Source organism: Ylistrum balloti, unplaced genomic scaffold (assembly GCF_031769215.1).
Source record: "Ylistrum balloti isolate Yb309-2 unplaced genomic scaffold, AGI_CSIRO_Ybal_v1 Utg370102, whole genome shotgun sequence".
Taxonomy (NCBI): Eukaryota; Metazoa; Mollusca; class Bivalvia; order Pectinida; family Pectinidae; genus Ylistrum; species Ylistrum balloti.
The window spans coordinates 47945-69766 of record NW_026782128.1 but is presented as its reverse complement, the minus strand read 5'-3'; the positions used below and the strand labels follow the sequence as shown (position 1 = coordinate 69766).

Here is a 21822-nt window from a genome sequence, read left to right as displayed (position 1 = left end):
ACAAATCGAGCTAAAGAGCAGTTCTTTCTAACCGAGTGATATATACCAATAGTATTTCACCAATGTTACACATTTTCCCCGAGGAATTTTTTCGTCTTCGAGTTCCCCTGAGTTACGGCGATGCTTGTGAAAGTAACGCTAAGTATTATTCCCTGGTCTCTAGATGGCCGCCAATGAAGCAGACCGAAATCAGTATCTTAATCGAGAAGTTCTCGCTAGATCGATTGGTTTAACGATAAATAGCGATAAAAAGAAGTTCCCTTTAGCCGAACGGTATATTGTGGCAAGTATTTCACCTGGGTTACATACTGCCCCTCGGGGAAAGAACTCGTCCTCGACCTTCCAGGAGTTACAGCGATGTGTTTCGGACAATGCTAATTATCATTCTCAAGTCCCTTGGACGCCATGTAACAGGGGTCATTATTTATTTCAATGCCTCCGCTTGAAAATCGAACCCCAGACCCCTGACTTACTAGTCTGACGCTCAACCGATCGGGGTTTAGGTATCTCACTATATATGTGCAATATTTCTAATTCCACGGTCCGTGTTTGTACATCTTACTAGTAAGACTTTGTTTTCATTGTAGACAGAGACATATATAACACATATAGAGTACCAAATTCATTTGGTTATATATCTAATTAAAGACGTTTGTACACATTAAAACAAACGCAATAAAAAACGGAGTGTTTCACTTGAAATGTGGGTAAGACCGTGAGTTAACCTGTTAGGAATGCAAGATGTGTGATGTCACTCGGGCGCTTACCTTGGCGCATGCGTAGTTAGGATTTACCTGGAAGGTAATCAAGCCGTAGCGGAAGTCTCGAGTAGTGTTGTGACTGTTTTGAATTCGTGTGATATGTAAAGTGGTACGTATTTTTATGTTTATTATGATGTAAGAACTATTTTGATTAATACTTTCAAATCTTACGTACAGAATCAAAACATTCTTCTGTGCTAATGAAGGTATATTATACCATGGGAGATATTCCAGAATTGGCAGGTGTTAAAATACCGGAAGTGACATTTGCCAGTATCATATTTGTTTGGAAGATCAAGAAAAATTGATCAATTATAGCGTCTGTACATACTTAAACTTGGCTTTCCCTATCTCATTCTAGTGCTGAACATCTTTGGTGCAATTTTGACAATCATCTACCTATCCACCCCGTCCCGTTCACCCCAATCAATCTCGCTTGTTAGCACATCTCCCCTCAACATCTCCATTACACATACCTTCGTAAACCGCAGGTTCTGCTGCCTATAAGGGTATATCAACTCTTCATCATTCAGTCTATTACATCTTGTGACAAAAATATCTCACAGCCAAAATGCTGACGATTCTCTACTTATTACTGCAGAGTCATTTCTTTGATCTCCTTATAAGTCATATTGTAGTATCATGGAAATCTGCATGTCCAGTTTACTTTTCTGATTACAATCAATTACAATGCTATATTTATCACACAGGTCTTGTTAAACCAAAGAAACGTTAACATGCCCACATGGAAAATTTTGATTGTGTTTGATGATATCTTTATATAAAAGTGGGATTTCATAAAGGTGTGATACTGTTGATTATCATACTGATATTTCCTAAAGTTTTATCTTGAAATAATGCTAACAACTTCATCTTAGTTGTTTTACGGAAAACTGTTTCATAATCGTTGTAAATGCAATAAAGTTTAGTTTTAAATTCTCTATACAAACAGTTACCCTCAGACTTGATAGAAAAACATGCAATATACCACACCTGATTATAGGTCAACTCACTTTACCAACTCACCACACCTGATTATAGGTAAACTCACTACACCAACTCACCACACCTGATCATAGGAAAACTCACCACACCTGATTATAGTTAAACCCACTACACCAACTCACCACACCTGATTATAGGAAAACTCACCACACCTGATTATAGGTAAACTCACTACACCAACTCACCACACCTGATTATAGATAAACTCACTTCACCAACTCACCACACCTGATTATAGGTAAACTCACTACACCAACCAACCACACCTGATTATAGGTAAACTCACTACACCAACTCACCACACCTGATTATAGGTAAACTCACTTCACCAACTCACCACACTTGATTATAGGTAAACTCACTACACCAACTCACCACACCTGATTATAGTTAAACTCACTACACTAACTCACCACACCTGATTATAGGAAAACTCACCACACCTGATTATAGTTAAACTCACTACACCAACTCACCACACTTGATTATAGGTAAACTCACTACACCAACTCACCACACCTGATTATAGTTAAACTCACTACACTAACTCACCACACCTGATTATAGGAAAACTCACCACACCTGATTATAGTTAAACTCACTACACCAACTCACCACACCTGATTATAGGAAAACTCACCACACCAACTCACCACACCTGATTATAGGTAAACTCACTTCACCAACTCACCACACCTGATTATAGGTAAACTCACTATACCAACTCACCACACCTGATTATAGGTAAACTCACTACACCTGATTATAAGTAAACTCAGTACACCAACTCACCACACCTGATTATAGGTAAACTCACTTCACCAACTCACCACACCTGATTATAGGTAAACTCACTTCACCAACTCACCACACCTGATTATAGGTAAACTCACTACACCTGATTATAAGTAAACTCAGTACACCAACTCACCACACCTGATTATAGGTAAACTCACTTCACCAACTCACCACACCTGATTATAGGTAAACTCACTTCACCAACTCACCACACCTGATTATAGGTAAACTCACTTCACCAACTCACCACACCTGATTATAGGTAAACTCACTACACCTGATTATAAGTAAACTCACCACACCAACTCACCACACCTGATTATAGGTAAACTCACTTCACCAACTCACCACACCTGATTATAGGTAAACTCACTACACCAACTCACCACACCTGATTATAGTTAAACTCACTACACTAACAACTCACCACCAACTCACCACACCTGATTATAGGAAAACTCACCACACCTGATTATAGTTAAGCTCACTACACCAACTCACCACACCTGATTATAGGAAAACTCACCACACCTGATTATAGTTAAACTCACTACACCAACTCACCACACCTGATTATAGGAAAACTCACCACACCTGATTATAGGTAAACTCACTACACCAACTCACCACACCTGATTATAGGTAAACTCACTACACCAACTCATCACACCTGATTATAGGTAAACTCACTTCACCAACTCACCACACCTGATTATAGGAAAACTCACCACACCTGATTATAGTTAAGCTCACTACACCAACTCACCACACCTGATTATAGGAAAACTCACCACACCTGATTATAGTTAAACTCACTACACCAACTCACCACACCTGATTATAGGAAAACTCACCACACCTGATTATAGGTAAACTCACTACACCAACTCACCACACTTGATTATAGGTAAACTCACTACACCAACTCACCACACCTGATTATAGGTAAACTCACTGAAGTAGTGTACATCAATTCACAATATACAATATAAACTGTGACAGTCTTATCCAGCATCACACAGCCTCTCCTATTCATTTTTACTTTTTTATGTATATTACAGGACTGATAACCAAGTAACCATGACAGCAGTGCCACCTCCCCAAGCATATGCGGGGTCGTCTCCCAATGACAGTCAATATTACTACAGTGACAACTCCACATGGACCAAGGACTTCCTGGTCACGCGTGACCCAGTGTTCGTAAATAAAGCTGTAGTGAATGGCGAGTACATAGGTCGGCAACCACACACCTACATCTACCTCGCAATAGCTGTCACAGTTCTGAATCCTCTTCTTGGACCCTTCGCCATAATGTTTGCTGGTCAGTATACCCTGCCCTCTTCAGTCCCCTTTGCCATTCGTTTGTTAGGTCCTTGTTGATATAAATGTTATTTAGCTATTCATTGCATGCTAGTATAAGAGTGTATATTTGCTATAATGCTCTTTAGGTCAGTATGCATAACTTTCTTTTGTCACAATGTTGTAGGTCAGTATATAAAACTATATTTTGTCACAATAGTGTAGGTCAGTATATAAAACTATCTTTTGTCACAATGGTGTAGGTCAGTATATAAAACTATCTTATGTTCCCCTTAATATTATTGCACAGTACTAAACAGTATTCTTCTCATTTTCCCCATAATTTTGTAAAGCAGTATTTAAACCCCTTTTTCCTCCTTAACAATATTGTACAAAACAAAACTAAATAGCATACTCATACATCCCTCTTCTCTTCCCCATGTTGTTCAGCAGTATATTAGGCCCTCTTCTTCCCAATAATATTGTTCAACACTCCTGAACAGTTTATTGATACAACTTTCTTTTCTTCCTCATAGTGTTATACAAAAGTATATTTAACCCTCTCTCCTTCCCCATAATGTTATACAGAAGTATATCAAACACACTCTCCTTTCCCATAAAGGTATACAGAAGTATTTGAAACCCTCTCTCCTTCCCCATAATGTTATACAGAAGTATGTCAACCCTCTCTCCTTCCCCATGATGTTATACAGAAGTATGTTAACCCTCTCTCCTTCCCATAATGTTTTACAGAGGTATATAAAACCCTCTCTCCTTCCCCATAATGTTATACCAAAGTATATTTAACCCTCTCTCCTTCCCCATAATGTTATACAGAAGTATGTTAACCCTCTCTCCTTCCCCCATAATGTTATACAGAAGTATGTCAACCCTCTCTCCTTCCCCATGATGTTATACAGAAGTATGTTAACCCTCTCTCCTTCCCATAATGTTTTACAGAGGTATATAAAACCCTCTCTCCTTCCCCATAATGTTATACCAAAGTATATTTAACCCTCTCTCCTTCCCCATAATGTTATACAGAAGTACGTTAACCCTCTCTCCTTCCCCCATAATGTTATACAGAAGTATGTCAACCCTCTCTCCTTCCCCATAATGTTATACAGAAGTATGTCAACCCTCTCTCCTTCCCCATAATGTTATACAGAAGTATGTTAACCCTCTCTCCTTCCCCATAATGTTATACAGAAGTATGTAAAACCCTCTCTCCTTCCCCATAATGTTATACAGAAGTATGTTAACCCTCTCTCCTTCCCCATAATGTTATACAGAAGTATGTTAACCCTCTCTCCTTCCCCCATAATGTTATACAGAAGTATGTAAAACCCTCTCCTCTTCCCCATAATGTTATACAGAAGTATATTAAACCTTCTCTCCTTCCCCATAATGTTATACAGAAGTATGTAAACCCTCTCTCCTTCCCCATAATGTTATACAGAAGTATATAAAACCCTCTCTCCTTCCCCATAATGTTATACAGAAGTATATTAAACCTTCTCTCCTTCCCATAATGTTATACAGAAGTATGTAAACCCTCTCTCCTTCCCCATAATGTTATACAGAAGTATATAAAACCCTCTCTCCTTCCCCATAATGTTATACAAAAGTATATTAAACCTTCTCTTCTTCCCATAATGTTATACAGAAGTATATTAAACCTTCTCTCTTTCCCCATAATGTTATACAGCAGTATATTAAACCCCTCTCCTTCCCCATAATGTTATACAGAAGTATATCAAACCCTCTCTCCTTCCCCATAATGTTATACAGAAGTATATTAAAGCCTCTCTCCTTCCCCATAGTGTTATACAGAAGTATATTAAACCCTCTCTTCTTCCCATAATGTTATACAGAAGTATATTAAACCATCTCTCCTTCCCCATAATGTTATACAAAAGTACATCAAACCCTTTCTCCTTCCCCATGATGATGAACAGCAGTATACATGTTGTTCTATTTTTTTGCATATTATTAACTTTAGTCTCTTTGCCTAATGATGTCTTAAGGTTTAGTTAAGGATAATTGTGTGTAATCTTTTCTTTTTTGAACTCATCAATGAAAGCTTCACTCTCTAATCATATCTTTTCTTTTTCAGTGATGTCTAGTCGGTCCTATGACGACGGTGACGTCAAGACAGCCTTGAAGTGGGCAAATTATGCATTTATGCTGTCCATGATGACGATAGGCATCTCAATCATTGTATATATAGCAATAGGATTTTCTTTGAGTCCTCTTGGAACAAAAGGAGGTCACACTCCTTGATTTCCTGAACCAACCTTGTATATATGTATATAGATCATCATTCCTACAACAATCTCATTTAATTAAGACAATGATTTGTCTGTAATAATTGGGTAATAATCCCTGATCTGTCCATCAATACCAAGTTACAAATTAATGTTTATGATTATTGCTCCAGAAGCTGTGTTATTGTCACTGTGTTTTTATGAATATTAGATATTAAGCCATTACTTAAGCATAAAAACAATTTAGGAATTTTTTGAGAAGTTTATTTCATTTTTAAGTAAACTGTGTCAAATCAGTCAGATTTTCAAAAAATTGCTATGAAATTAATATTAAATTAATTTGCCATTAAATTAACATGGAAAGTTGTTCCATTAATCAGAGAATTTTACCAGAAAGGACTTATCAATCCAGACGAAGACTGTGTATAACATTATGACACTACATTGGAAGTATTATAGAACATGTATTGGTGTAAGCAGAAAAAATCTGGGTTAAACAAAATGTGAAAAAACGGAAACATTAATAGATAAATAATGACAAGCCCTCACTGTTATTTCACCTTTCTAGTTAGAACCATGACTAAATAATTGCAAAATTTTTTTGTACGAAAGTCTGATCGTAAGTATGTAAATAAGAATCTCAGTTTCCTTTGTCATGTAATTTCAGGAGAAATAAATGGCAAATGGATGCTAAAACATAATATATTTGGCAGTTATTGCTGTATAAAGGACTAGATGAAAATTATTATTAGTCTCAAAGAATATCTCACAGAGTTAGGGATGCAGTTGGTTTGGAGGGCAGTGGTGAAAATTTACCTATCAATGACTTTATCAATCATCAAACATGAAAACTTGTACTGTCAACTCTTTTTTCACCAAATCATTATTCCAAATTATGATTCCATAATTCATAATTGAAGATGTGATTTAACATTCCATAAAGTGCACATTCCTGCCATAGTTTTATATCCTTGTGTACATACTCGTTTCATTCTTATCATTCAGTATGTAGTACCACAACATGATTTATTTGTAAAGTATATTTCATATATATTTTATTTTTGTGTGTTTTAATCACTGGTAAATCTGGTTATATTAGGTACTGCATGTTTAATTTTTTAATTGAATTTTTTTGTACATAATGATAGTAAATAACAAGCACTCTCATAAATGAATATTTTTATGCTGATTACTGAGAAAATGATATTTCATAAAGCAAAATTAAGATGCACAGGTTAAGTTGGTACTTGTGAGCATGCAGGCCACCGAAATCTCTGCAAAGGTTCATATTTTTTGCTAAGGCCAGAATACTGGTTGTCAAAGTTGTTGCCTTGTGCAGCTTTGATGTTATGAGGATAAAGTTTTTCAAATCTTCTTAAAATTTTTATGACATTTGAAAGCTAGTACTGTTTTTAGGGTGGATATAATGTTTTTTGAAACCTTTCTGCAAAAATGTATGTGTGGCCGTTTATATTTGTGAGCCTGGAAAAAAGACTTGTTTCAGAAATCACTGATTCTTTATTGATAAAATCCCTACAGTGGGTTATACATGCTTCTGTGTATGATGCCAGTATCTTTTGTATGGCTTTCAAATAAGAGTAGTAACAGAATATTCAAGATTTTGTCCATTTATTTTTATCAATACATTATAATATAGCTTGTTTACAATAAGACATTAAAGACTATTTGAAATATGTTTTAAAACTCAATCTTTTTTATACTACAGATATCAGAAATGAGAATAAATTTTAACAGAATTTATAATTTTTGTTTGTTTGGTTTCTTATTGCTCAACGTCCTAAGAATGGTGTAACCATGTGGAGAGAGCATGTGTTTATTGTGTTTATGGACATATGTTTGTGAGAGAGTTCTTATGATATATGTGTTTGTGAAAGGGTTCTTGTGATACAGATGTTTGTGAAAGAGTTCTTGTGATACAGATGTTTGTGAGAGAGTTCTTGTAATACATATGTTTGTGAAAGAGTCTTTGTGATATATGTGTTTGTGAAAGAGTCTTTGTGATACAGATGTTTGTGAAAGAGTTCTTGTGATACAGATGTTTGTGAGAGAGTTCTTGTAATACATATGTTTGTGAAAGAGTCTTTGTGATATATGTGTTTGTGAAAGAGTCTTTGTGATACATATGTTTTTGAAAGAGTTCTTGTGATACAGATGTTTGTGAGAGAGTTCTTGTAATACATATGTTTGTGAAAGAGTCTTTGTGATATATGTGTTTGTGAAAGAGTCTTTGTGATACATATGTTTTTGAAAGAGTTCTTGTGATACTGATGCTGGTGCTCCCACACTGAAGTATACTACTAAAGGCACTTAGCAGAAGAGCACATCCATTATACAAAACTGATATTGTATGCACATTGTTCAGCATTGAGCTGAAAGTAGCAACTACCATTTCTAGCGATCTGAAAATATATGTGTTTGTGAAAGAGTCTTTGTGATACATATGTTTTTGAAAGAGTTCTTGTGATACTGATGCTGGTGCTCCCACACTGAAGTATACTACTAAAGGCACTTAGCAGAAGAGCACATCCATTATACAAAACTGATATTGTATGCACATTGTTCAGCATTGAGCTGAAAGTAGCAACTACCATTTCTAGCGATCTGAAAAACAAGAAGGCCAACTGGCATCCATCTTGGATTTGATAGTGAAAGACTCCTATCCATATTCCTAGAGTAATTTTCAAACTTTATGTAAGGTCAAATAAACGAAGTGAAGGGAAATCATCCTACTTATAAAGAATAAATAACAAGCCCATAGGGCCTGTATCGCTCACCTGCATCTTAAAGCCTAGCAATGTTATACATGCCTATAGGTTGAGTATTTCAAATATTGATGAAACCTCATTCAATTAACCTTTTTGATGGGGCAAGAACAATGGGTAAATTCTTATATCATCACTTTCTTTCTTTTTTGATTCGCAGTAAGAGTTCATATGATAATGGAGAATTAATGTCCCTTGAGATGTGCCACACCTAAGTGTCGATAACAAATGTGTTTATCTCTTCATGCCAAGCAGTTCTACAAATATATGTTTATGGGTGAGGATTTCAACTGTTTCAAAGATATCACCCTGAAATTGAGTCAAGAGGGTTGGGGCCACACCAAAGGGCCAGTTCTTACATTGTGAATGTGTTTATCTCTTGATGACAAGCATTGCCTTATATGGTTCTGAGGTAGGGATCACAACTGTTCCAAAGATATAACTATGAAACTGAGTCCCTAGGAGTGGGGCCAGACCTCATGGCCACTTCTTAAATTGTGTACATTTCAAATCTGTTATATTAATTTATAAACAAGTGATTTGTGAGGAAAGATGAGCACTTTTTTGTCAGATATGTCATTTAAACATCAATATAGCCCTTTTGGCTTCTGGAAGCGTATCCTTGTATGATAAGTTTTTGGATCGGGAAACAATACAACATGTAGGTGAAAACTGTGTTTAGCCACTATTTGAAGGAGTGTAGGCTATTTGCAGATATCACATCTTCCAGTAGACTGTTCCAACTATCTACAACTCTGTTATTACATGTGCTTTTTATGGTACTAAGTCGGCCAAGCCCTATACTCTCTTGGTGGTCCTCTCTGGACGTTTTCAATTATAACTTGATTTTTGTTAAGTATTGGACTCCAAACACATAATGCTTATCTCAACTGAGGTCTAATTAGGGCTTTGTACAGACTTATGAACATATCTTTGTCAATTAAAGTGTTTTAAGTATAAGACTGACAAATCTATTAGCTTTTAAGACATGACTGCACATATGCTGACTGAATTTTCCACATGTCCCATTTACATAAGTTGTCAGCATCGTTTTGGAGCTCTTCACTATTGTTGTAGCTTCCTATTCCTTTCAACAGGTTGGCATCATCTGCCTTTACCTTTGATTCCTTATTTTTCTAGTTTGTGCAATAACCGTTACCTTGGTACCATCAAATAAGTCGAGATAGATGACGTTGACGTTTCCTCTCGTCCATTTCCTTTGTGATGTAATCACATGATTTTCCTTTCATGAAGCCATGTTGACAGCTAGTAAAAGACTATTTTGCACATGTGTTCTGTTATTCATCTTTAATAAATCGCTGGAGGATTTTTTCTGGATCAGATGTCAAACTGATTGGTTGATAATTTTCCTGTTTCTTTCCTGATCCACTTTCATAAAAAGGAGTAACCAATGCTTTCATCCAGTCTGAGGGTAATTGAGTGAATGTTAAATATGATTTCCAGAGGTTCTAGAATTTCGGTTACATGTTTCAATATTCAACTTGGGAAGGATGTTGTTTTCTAAAGATGCATTAATGTCTCACTCTCCATTACATGGTAGCTCACTGTCCGTTTCAATAGTAAATGGGAAGTCCTTTTTCTCTATCTTGTGAGGATCCAAATTGGTAAACTAGTTTAGTCTATATGTTAACACCAAATGGTCACTTAGACCGAGACCGGGTTATATACGTCAATATAGACCATCCCCTCCTTAGTAAAAACTAAATCCAAGCAATTAGCAGTCTGGCCCTCTGCATCTTGGAGCGTAGGCATGTTGGTACAGAAATGCAGGTTTTTTCAAGGAATTGCCTGTAAGGGTGATTTTTCAAATAGTGACATTGACATATCAGTCCAATTTATTTCTTTATAATTGAAGTCTCCAGTAATCAATATATGGTTAGTTTTCTAGTTCTGCAAAAACAAGTTGTATAGTTTGTCATTGTTGTTAATATGTTACACCAGTTCTTCAAAATCTACTGATATAGTTTCTGTGCCTGATGTAAGTTTTTCAAAATGAGGACCCTGCATATTCCATTTAACGGTTCTGTGCAAATCACAGCCTGCTATGTTATACGGGTCATCATATTCACTGCTTGCAGACTTTGGATATGTTTCTGTTAACAGTACAAAATCTGAGTATCTACGTTTGAATAAGAAACCAGGAGGGATGGTAAATAGTAGCTTGTATTGTTGACAGTACTTGAAGAATTAAAAGCCTCCTTAACATATGTTTGGCAAACTTTACTTGCTGAAACAGCACCAGTATCTGTCATTAATTGACAAGGTACCTTGCCAAATTATTGTTTAAATGTTGTCCATGGCAGATCTTAAATTGATATTCCTTCTGCCTGTACACACTGATAGGCGGAGAACAAAGTTTGGTAAACTGTAAATTGTATGATCAATGCCTATATATTGTCATGGGGGAGAGAACTAGGAAGTCTTCTGATGTCAAGGTTTATCAACACATAAAACTGTCTATAAAGAGAGTAAAACTAGTCAAAGAAATTTCCATATTTTATTACATATATGGTGTACACACCATGTATACAGTAAATTTTAGTATCCATAAAGATAATTCGTATAAAAACATGCAAGCTTAAATCAAAATACATATATATATATTTCATTTCAAGAAATCCACTGCAACATTTCTGAAATGTATACAAAGTACCAGTGCTTTGGTTGAATAGTGAGGAGACAGGTGTACACCTGTACATATTTGAGCCCTGGTTAACCTGCATGACTCTGATGTATCATTAATGAGAAGCAGCAATTGCAGTATAAACACATCTGAAAATCCAAACGATGAAGAATTAAAAAATCTGCTGAAATCTGCGACAAAATGACTATTTTGATTTTACCAGGGGTAGTATGAGGAGAGAGGACTAACATTGTACAGTGAGGTAAGATACTGTACAGGCCACCTGTGTAATCAGAAAATCGTCTCTGTAATATTAATATCAAATTTATCTTTGGGCTTTTTATAACAGATCTCAATATCTACACACATAAACACTGACACTTGTAGTTCAGTGTACAAACATAACAACCTTACAATGGTGCTATTTACCTGTAGACTGTATTAAGTAAAAATGATAAGAATCACACATGAAGATTCAGGTTCACCTAATACCTGATACACAATGTCACTTAGCTTTGACTTTTATTTTCTTATCGTGATAAAAAATATTTTAGTGATAAATTAAATAATCAGTTTCATATTTCCTTGAAGGTGAATACTTATCTCAAATATCTAATTATCATGACACACTTTCATAAACAAAATTACATGGATATTGTCCTCAATATTTTGGCATTAGTTTGATCAAAAGTTATGGAATTTTTTCTAACGCTTTAATTAAATTAAATATATTATCAAAATTCACATACATGTAAGTAAGTATAAAATTACAAGATCCATTTGAGATTCGTACATCAATCTCCCAAGTAAGGAATATTTACTGAAAATGACATTTTATAATGTTTAATCATATTACTTATGATTTAATTAACATACTTATAAAACAATGTGTTACACAATAAAGACATTCTAGCCTATTGCTAACACACACTAAGTTACTGAAGAAGAATAAATCAAACTCACAAACCATTCAATTACGCACACGTTATTTATCATAAGTATTGACTACCTGGTGTTTTAAAAATTTAGCATACAGTATAGACTTCTGATAGGTATATAATATGCCTGATACATAATGACTTCATTATAACATATGTAGATCTGTTGGTATACTTAGGTGAAGGAGACAAGTCCCAATGAAAGTGTCATATAGGAACACAATCCTGAAGCTATCTACGAATAATTTACATTTCTTGATGTCGAGGAATATCTTTGATGGATATTAACTTGGGTTGAAGTACTGCAAAATTAAAAAGGATTTTTTACTACTTTAATGGATTCCCGGGAAGGAGAGACAATTTTGGATTAAGATTTTGTTGGTAATCTAGGGCCATCTATTTGATTAGCCAGTTGGACCAGGGTTGTTCGTTTATCAAATAACAAAGGACCTACTGATGTTATTGGCTTTCAGGTGTGATTTAACTAAGCCTTTCAAGGCCTGTATTAATATTTGGATATCCCTCCTGATTAATGCCTGAAATGGTACAAGTAAGGTGCTGACAAATCAAAAACAGACAGCACTCTACTGTGAATTGCGATAATTTATATATGTTCTATCTACATACCAAAATAACAACCCACTCTTACACATGGTAATATCATTATACTGAAGTTTTCTAAATAAATGTAACTGTTTCACGGGCACCATTGTATTGAATATTGTACTACATTAACTCCTGAATATAACATCTAGGCAACATTCCTTTCTGGATTTATATCATCACAGTACGTACCACCAGCATGTATGGGTATGGTAAATATAATATACTTTGAATTCTTCACTTAAAATAAAGAATATCCATCCTTCTAACACTGATATAAATGATGATAAATTTGCTCTCGCTCTGTACAATCTTAAGTCTAGAACAGCTACTTTTCATCCACAAGGAAATCCTTCTGTCCTTCATCCAAATGATTTGGTCGTATTATTTAACAGCAGCCAAATGCTTGGTAATTTTTTTTATTCTGTTTATGTGGCCTTTAGTGTCACCTATATTACTGAATGGAGGCTGATACATCATCTTAAACAGCCTCGTACACACAGTGGCAGGCTTACTTGTGAGACAACTAGGTTCTACAGCCTTGAACACAAAATGGTGAGATGCTGTTTTTTAACAAACCCCAGGTCTCACAGACTTGTCCACACAATGGCAGAGAAGCTTCTGTAATACTGTTCAGCTTGGAGGTCCCATAGGTTAATCCAAACAATGATTTATGCATTGTAACAGCTAAGTAAACAGTTTTGCCCACACAAAGGCAGGGAAGCTTCTATAATGTTACGTATCATTAGTTGGGAGGTCCCCCACAGTCTCATCCACACAATGGCAGGGAAGCTTCTATAATACTACATATTATTAGCTGGGAGTTCCAACAGCCTCATCCACACAATGTTTTGGGCACTGTAACAAGTCCAACAGCTTTGGACACCAAAAGGAATGGAGACAGCTTTCTCCTGACACTGGATGTTAAGCTATTCTTGGTGGAATTAATGCCTGGTGTTGTTCTGTTTTTTGTTCTATGTCTCATGAGCCGAGGCTTTGTAAGTAGAGTGGTAGGCATTCCTCAGCAAGGCATAGGGGAAGCAGGACTCCAGTAGATCCATAGTCAGGTAGGGGGACTCCTGTACAATCTAAAACAGTAAAAACAAATTATAGCCAGTGTCTCTTGATATATCAGAATCACAGGTAATTTTGGTTACAGTAACACAGAATGTGAGATTTGTCCGTACACCATTAAAAATATTAATGTCTATACAAACAGATTTATCAGTTATCTTTATATATTATAATACATGTATTACAGCCATTACAAGTACTGACCACTCCTGTCAAAACATGTCAGTCATCATGTATACCTGTTACAGGTGTGGCATGGTATTGTGAAACATACTGAAATAAACCCTTATTGTTTGTAGCCCTACCTCGTCCAGTAGCAGATACACAGACTCTCTGTTACGAATCAATTCCTTCTCGCTCTCCTGTCCAAGTCTCAGTAAACTTGAAGACGCCAGCTGTAGGAAAACATAAGTCATAATTTAAACTAAAATACAGGTGATAAACTGCCAGGTAACATGTGAAGGTGTTTTACAAAATCTATCAAACATTGTCAACTACACCTTTAGAATTGGATGTAGTTCTGAAAAAAAAAACAAATTAAACCTCTTGATTTATGAATGCATGTATGAAGTGAGAATATCTAATATGCACATTGTCAAACTGATTTACAGCAAGGAATTTGATTTCTCTAGCGAGGTTTAGACCAGGAACCTATATCAATGGAGCATCACTGATGGATTCACTTTTATCCCCGACATGGAGAAGGATCTTAAGGTGTTAATCACCACTAGCTACCATCTCTTACTTTCTGTGTTGGTGTAACACTTGTCAACCCTGACCTGTGATTCCGCTACATAAAGAGGCCAGTTTGGGCAGGGAAGATTATAATTCTTTTAGATGGAAAACTTGGCAGGGAAGTTTATAACTGATAAGTTGACAGAAACCCAAACAACCAATTGAAATATAGGTTCAACCATAAAACACAGTTTTTTTTATTATTATTATTGACAGAGCAGTTCATGTATATACAGTGTTATTGTAGCATACTTACAGCCAAGAACTCCTGAAGTCGATCAGCCACATCCCCTTGTCCATGGATAGAGAAGAGAGCCCCAGCCAGCTGGTTGATGGTCTTAGCGAGACAGTGGGTGTTGTTAACATGCCCTGTATAACACACATATACATATCATCAAAGTTTCCTTGTTTTTCTTCACCCATTTAAGGCAACTTTATATGTACAGATAATTCATTAATATTCCATATGTTTATTTAAAAAAATAACTTAAAAAGATTACAAAGTTACTATGAAAATTAAACACTTATCTAAAATAATTCGAAAGCTGTGGTATATTTTATGCCCTCCCCAGAGCTTCACTACCAGTAGTCCACAGTGTATACTACAGTCAGTTAAGATAAGATTGTAACTTAACCAACCTTCCAGGGAGGCCTTGAACACAGATGTCTCCAGACGAGCCAGCTTGGGAATGGACACAGCAATAAAGACCATCAACAGGCACACAATCTCATATTCACTCTCCTTGTGTTCTAAAGAATAAAGTTTGTATCATGATGCCATATATAAAGTTTGTCACACAATATCTTATATAGTTTATCACAGGATGTCAAGCTCACTCTCCATGTATTCTAAAGAATAAAGTTTGTCACATGATGCCATATATACAGTTTGTCACATGACGTCATATATACAGTTTGTCACATGACGCCATATATACAGTTTGTCACATGACACCATATAACCAGTTTGTCACATGACGCCATATCACCAGTTTGTCACATGACGTCATATATACAGTTTGTCATGTGATGTACAGTTTGTCAATTGTCATACTCCTTCTCTTTGTGTTCTAAAGAATACAGCTTGTCATGTGATGTACAGTTTGTTTCATGTCATACTCTCTTTGTGATCTAAAGAATACATACAACATCATATACTTCTAAAGGTCTACAGAATGTTGAAAAAAGAGGTTAACAGATAATCTAACAACACATCCCCAAAGTAATACATGTACAAGGAATGAGTAATTTATCATCGTTATTATAAGAAATTATGCTTTTATTTACCCAATATAAAACAATTTATACATATATCCCAAAGAGTTCTTGGCGCCCACCATGTCATGGCCTTCATTGGTTCTATACAAGTTGGGTCTTTTCCCTTCTTTTATCATATTTTGATTTAATTTGCCATTAGCTTTTTCTCCGCCATTTATTTTTTCTAATCAGTTCTACAATACATCATACATAACCTGAGAAGAAGTGCACTGGTACATCTAATAATATGTGATAACAAATTCTGAGTGCAAAAATCCAAGATGACTGCTTTTAAGCCATATTGTTTTTTTTAAATCAGCTTTGAACCAGGATGAGTCTATTTGTGAAACTTGAGATTGGAGAAGCCTCAGCTTTAGAAATGTAATATGTCAGCCATTTCAATTCTATGGTCTGTCCAAAAATAAAACTTACACAGCTAGGGACAAAGGGGAGCTTACATGTGAAACCTGAGAATTATGAGAAATATGTATCCAGTATTTCCCAAGAAATAGGGATAACAAGCTTCAATTTTCAAAATCCAATACATGTATATCTGTCCATTTCATTTCTCTGAAACTGAACAAACATTGGACCAAGAGGAGTATGAAATTTGAAAGGTCCATCCTGTATGTCTTATAAGAAACTGTGATAACAAGCGTGTGTAAGGACAGGCAGACAGACCATGGACGAAGGGCGATTTGAACAGTCTACCATCATCAGATGTATATAATAGTGATAACTTTGATGTTAAATATCATGGCACATTTGGTTTGGTGTGAACCTGTACAACATTAAACATTAAGTAACATCCAGGATATTTTTTACACTTTACTAGTTTATTTTAGCATCCTTTAATCATATGATACAAAATACTAATTTATCAACTTGTATAAAACCAGAAAATGCCTGCAAGCAAAGAAGATTTCATTGCATGACAAATTTCTGTAACCATTTACAACATTGACAACTCATTCCAGACTTTTTTGTTCAGGATTTCGCCTATTTGTAACACTGAAGGTAATATAACAGGAAGTTGACCTAATGAAGAAAATGGACTGAGATGTCCAAACCTGAGGATCATTGGGATGGCCTCATGCTACACTTACATCTACAAGCAATCACACATTCGATACAGATCTTTTTCATCAATATTTTATAGTATAAAAGGTTTTCATGCCTCCTTACAGTAAGTTGTGTACAATTACAGTATAAAAATTCATGCCAATCATGATTTATACCTACTGGTAAAGAATATACCGGGGAATTATAGTTAATTAAGAGTTCATGCCTGTCTGTATGACTACATAATACAGATACGAGAACATGAAAGGAGAATTGGTGTCTTGTTTCTTGTGATGGTAAGATTACTAGAGAGAGTTCATATGTGTTACCTATACAGTATGGTTACATTGTTCTTTCTCTTTAGATTTGTCATGGTTTGATTACATGAGGAATCCATGCCTTTCTTTCTATAGTATCAGTACAAACATGCTATTTATAAGGCACTGCATACTGCAGCCATGCCTGACAGGCTTGTCAGTACAGTATGTACTGAGAGATTTACCTTCAGAGATGTCATCTGTGGAATCCGACAAATTGTGTTGCTCTAGCAGAGAAAGAACATACTTTATACGATGTTCTCTTGATATTTCAATAATTCAGATTTGTATAGACTGATCTGGGTCATTAGAATGTCACCCAGTACTGCAATGTATATCTTAAAGATCAAACGCTCTTATGATGATGATTATTGATGAAAAAAAAAAACCCAAGGTTAATGAACTCTATAAATCAGTATGAATTCCTCTACTGATGACTGTCCCAATGGTGTACCAAGTTTGATCAACGTCCAAATCCATCTGTGTACAGAAGTTAATACATACCACACTTCATCTGTCGGAGGGCATTGATAAGAGTAGGATCCACGTTACAGGGTAGACCCCCAGCAGACGCCATCTCATTTACTACCTGTAATACCAACAGTGCAGGTAAACTTTAAATAAAATTTCACAAGCTAGCGAGTCAGAATATCTAGACATGACAAAAGGATACAAACTAATAATCAAGGAAAATCTATTCTTTATACAATATAATAAAAATATTCGACAGGAGATACGTTTTAACTTTTGGTGAGTTTCATACCTTTGTAAATCTCCATGATGAATACACTTTCTGCCAATCAAAAAGTGTCAAGTTGCCATATTTAAATCAAAATTTTCATCAATATCAAATTATTACATCTTAAAGTATTAAATGTTGGTGTTTATTCAAACTTTCCAAATCCTGAAACCACCACAGCAAAAGGAAGAAAACGCAATATCTGTTGCCAACAGAATCAGCAGTAAGCAACTTTGATAAAATATGCTGGAGTTTCCAACATTTATACAACACTCTTTTTTGTGTCGCGTCATTGATTTGAAGATACTTTCTTTCTGTTAATTGGATTTTCTTGAACAGCATAAGCAGAATGATTGTTTTTGCTGCTGAAGGTAAATAAGAAACTACAGAGAGATTGCCTCCAGGTCAACACATCTATACAGAATTTACCATATCTATCTACAACAAGCCCACACCTGGTAATAAGCCCAACCATATCTATTGTGTTCACTTAATTATTACCAACAAATGTTGTTTCATTGTCCTGTAATAAGCCCACCCCCTGATATCCATTTAGGAAAAATGTGTTGACTTTCTTGGCTAAGTGCAGGGTAAACACAGTACACACTATATAGCATCAAATCAGATACAACAATTATCTTATAATTTGTTATCAAAAAAAAGTTACCATAATGATGTGCTACATGATACAACATCAGTATTGACCGGTGATAAAAACTAAAAAATGTCTATAACACATGATAACACTTATTCCTATATCCCCTCCCCCAAAATATTCACATTCTCTATAAAATATCAGGTAGTCAACCAGACTTCCCCCTTCTCTATAAATTATCAGGTTGTCAACCAGACTCCCCCCTTCTTTATAAAATATCAGGTTGTCAACCAGACTTCCCCTCCTCTCTCCCTTCTCTATAAAATATCAGGTTGTCAACCAGACTCCCCCTCCTCTCTCCCTTCTCTATAAAATATCAGGTTGTCAACCAGACTTCCCCCTTCTCTATAAATATCAGGTTGTCAACCAGACTCCCCCCTTCTCTCTCTCCCAGACTCCCCCCTTCTCCATAAAATATCAGGTTGTCAACCAGATTCCCCTTCCCTATAAAATATCAGGTAGTCAACCAGACTTCCCCTCCTCTCTCCCTTCTCTATAAAATATCAGGTTGTCAACCAGACTTCCCCCTTCTCTATAAATATCAGGTTGTCAACCAGACTCCCCCCTTCTCCATAAAATATCAGGTTGTCAACCAGATTCCCCCATTCCCTATAAAATATCAGGTAGTCAACCAGACTCCCCCTCCTCTCTCCCTTCTCTATAAAATATCAGGTTGTCAACCAGACTTCCCCTCCTCTCTCCCTTCTCTATAAAATATCAGGTTGTCAACCAGACTTCCCCCTTCTCTATAAATTATCAGGTTGTCAACCAGACTCCCCCCTTCTCTATAAAATATCAGGTAGTCAACCAGATTCCCTCCTTCACTATAAAATATTAGGTAGTCAAGTCAACCAGACTCCCCACATCTCTATAAATTATCAGGTTGTCAACCAGACTCCCCCCTTCTCCATAAGATATCAGGTTGTCAACCAGATTCCCCCATTCCCTATAAAATATCAGGTAGTCAACCAGACTCCCCCCTTATTTATAAAATATCAGGTTGTCAACCAGACTCCCCCTCCTCTCTCCCTTCTCTATAAAATATCAGGGAGTCAACCAGACTCCCCCCTTCTCTATAAATTATCAGGTTGTCAACCAGACTTCCCCCTTCTCTATAAAATATCAGGTAGTCAACCAGACTCCCCCTCCTCTCTCCCTTCTCTATAAAATATCAGGTTGTCAACCAGATTCCCCTCTTCGAAATAAATTATCCGGTACTAAGCAACTCTTCTCCACTACATAACATTACAAAATACAGAGGTAGAAATGTTATTGGAAGAATTCGGGTGTCAAAATTTCAATCTCACTGCATATATATAATTGCAAATTAGTGGGAGAAATAAAAAGAAAAATGGTTTTAGAAAATCACCTTTTGTAATATAAACAACACAAATAAATATAAAATGTGTACACATATGAACAACTCGGCATGCTTTAATCAAAGAAACTCTAAAGTTGAATAGTATATAGGTAAACAACATGCGTATAAGTTGATCTAAGATCTAGTATTATAATCCACTAATTAGTTAATTCTAACAGACATATAAATGACATCCAGAAGTGAACAACACCAAGTTCAGTTACACAATTAGGGATGTTCTGCTGCCTTTCTAGTACTTCCTATACAACATTCTGATGATTGTCCCCAGTAGCATTTAGTTTACAATGAATTATTTAAGTAAAGAAATTTATTTCATATTTGAAATAACTGTAAATTCCAAAGTGGAAAATTCACAACAAAAACGAAATCAAATTTTGTATTAAATCTTTTCAATAAATTCACATTTGTTTAAGAAAAAAGATGATTTACAGAACTTTGCCAAAGAAATACCTATTCATGAAGAAAACATTAATTATTAGCAATAAGTTATTAATGGATACAGTCTTATTGATAGAAGATTGCCTGTTTTTCTAAAACTTGTTTTGCTTGAAAGCCATGACGTATGAAAAGACAACTGAGATTCTTTATTCACAACAGTGTTCTTCACTTGTTTGTTCAATATAACTGATCTTGTATTCACCGTTTTAAATTACAGATCAGGACAGTCTAATGAAACATTCGGAGGAGCCAGCTGTCAAAAATACTCAATAAAGCAGCAAAATTTATTTCTGAAACAAACATTGAGGGCAGCAGCTATGAAAGGTCCACTGTCAGAGTCAATGGCTGTAAACTGAAGAGCTCTAGGAAGGCAGATAACTCAGTCACTAACAACATTAAGGCAACAGTATTCACACAACATGACCTCACTTCCTGGTGTTTCCACCTCCCACAACATCATAGTTTTATTGAAGTTATTTTATTTTTAAACATGTTTCTAATTTGTCTTTTGTTAACAATATTTTTCATCCATCCATTGGTGGGTTTTTTTTTCACCTTGTTTGATTTTATAATTGTTTTAAAAAGTAAATGCACAGGAAAAACTGAATTTGGGTCAAAAGGAAAATGCACTTCATATCTTTGTTTTTAATAAAACAAATTGAATTCTGAAACAACCATTTGATATATTTTTATTTCAAATCATTTGATTCTGCTAACCAAATGGACAGAAATGAGGGGATAGAATATGTGGGAGATGTGACACCAGAAAGTGGCGACAATATGGAGGACAAACCTGCTGTTTCATGGAAGAATACTGTCACATGGAGGAAAAATAGATATAAATGTAGCAGTGTTGTAGAAATAGTAGATATACACATGCCAGTGTCTATTATCTCAATTATCTACAGAGTAATTATGGTATTGTAGAGCAGCATGTCTATTTCGGTAGTCCACACCTTGTCACAAAACATGTATCTATATCTAACCATTGTTGTGAACGAGAGGTATCATGCAGTCATTATCTATAAACCTTCTGTTTCTATAACTGACCTTAACCTTATTGTCT

The 21822-nt window shown here is 35.6% G+C and overlaps 2 protein-coding genes across 5 annotated transcripts in view; one reads left to right on the top strand and one right to left on the bottom strand.

The window, feature by feature from the left end:
• Window positions 1-835: 835 nt before the first annotated feature.
• LOC132550052 (uncharacterized) lies at window positions 836-6261 on the top strand. The gene is made up of 3 exons (XM_060214050.1): window positions 836-870; window positions 3626-3885; window positions 5980-6261. The coding sequence occupies exons 2-3, from the start codon at window positions 3645-3647 to the stop codon at window positions 6144-6146; spliced, it is 408 nt and encodes a 135-aa protein (XP_060070033.1). The 5' UTR covers window positions 836-870; window positions 3626-3644; the 3' UTR covers window positions 6147-6261.
• Window positions 6262-11417: 5156 nt separating this feature from the next.
• Window positions 11418-21822, bottom strand: part of LOC132550042 (membrane-associated protein Hem-like) — a 42581-nt gene continuing 32176 nt past the window's right edge. For 2 of the 4 annotated variants that reach the window (XM_060214038.1, XM_060214039.1), the window contains 7 exons: window positions 21550-21570; window positions 18048-18132; window positions 17729-17770; window positions 15547-15657; window positions 15164-15276; window positions 14478-14567; window positions 11418-14186 (listed from right to left, as the gene is read on the bottom strand). In XM_060214038.1, coding sequence (XP_060070021.1) covers window positions 14073-14186; window positions 14478-14567; window positions 15164-15276; window positions 15547-15657; window positions 17729-17770; window positions 18048-18132; window positions 21550-21570 — 576 coding nt within the window. In that variant the 3' untranslated portion in view covers window positions 11418-14072. The remainder of the gene's footprint in view (window positions 14187-14477; window positions 14568-15163; window positions 15277-15546; window positions 15658-17728; window positions 17771-18047; window positions 18133-21549; window positions 21571-21822) is intronic. The other 2 variants (XM_060214041.1, XM_060214040.1) reach the window with 2 other exon arrangements.

What these genes read in the sequence shown, in the direction of transcription:
- LOC132550052 (XM_060214050.1), top strand. Translation starts at nt 3,645, where the DNA reads ATGACAGCAGTGCCACCTCCCCAAGCATATGCGGGGTCGTCTCCCAAT. An exon ending in CTTCGCCATAATGTTTGCTG is followed by an intron (nt 3,886 to 5,979) that starts GTCAGTATACCC and finishes TTTCTTTTTCAG; the next exon opens with TGATGTCTAGTCGGTCCTAT.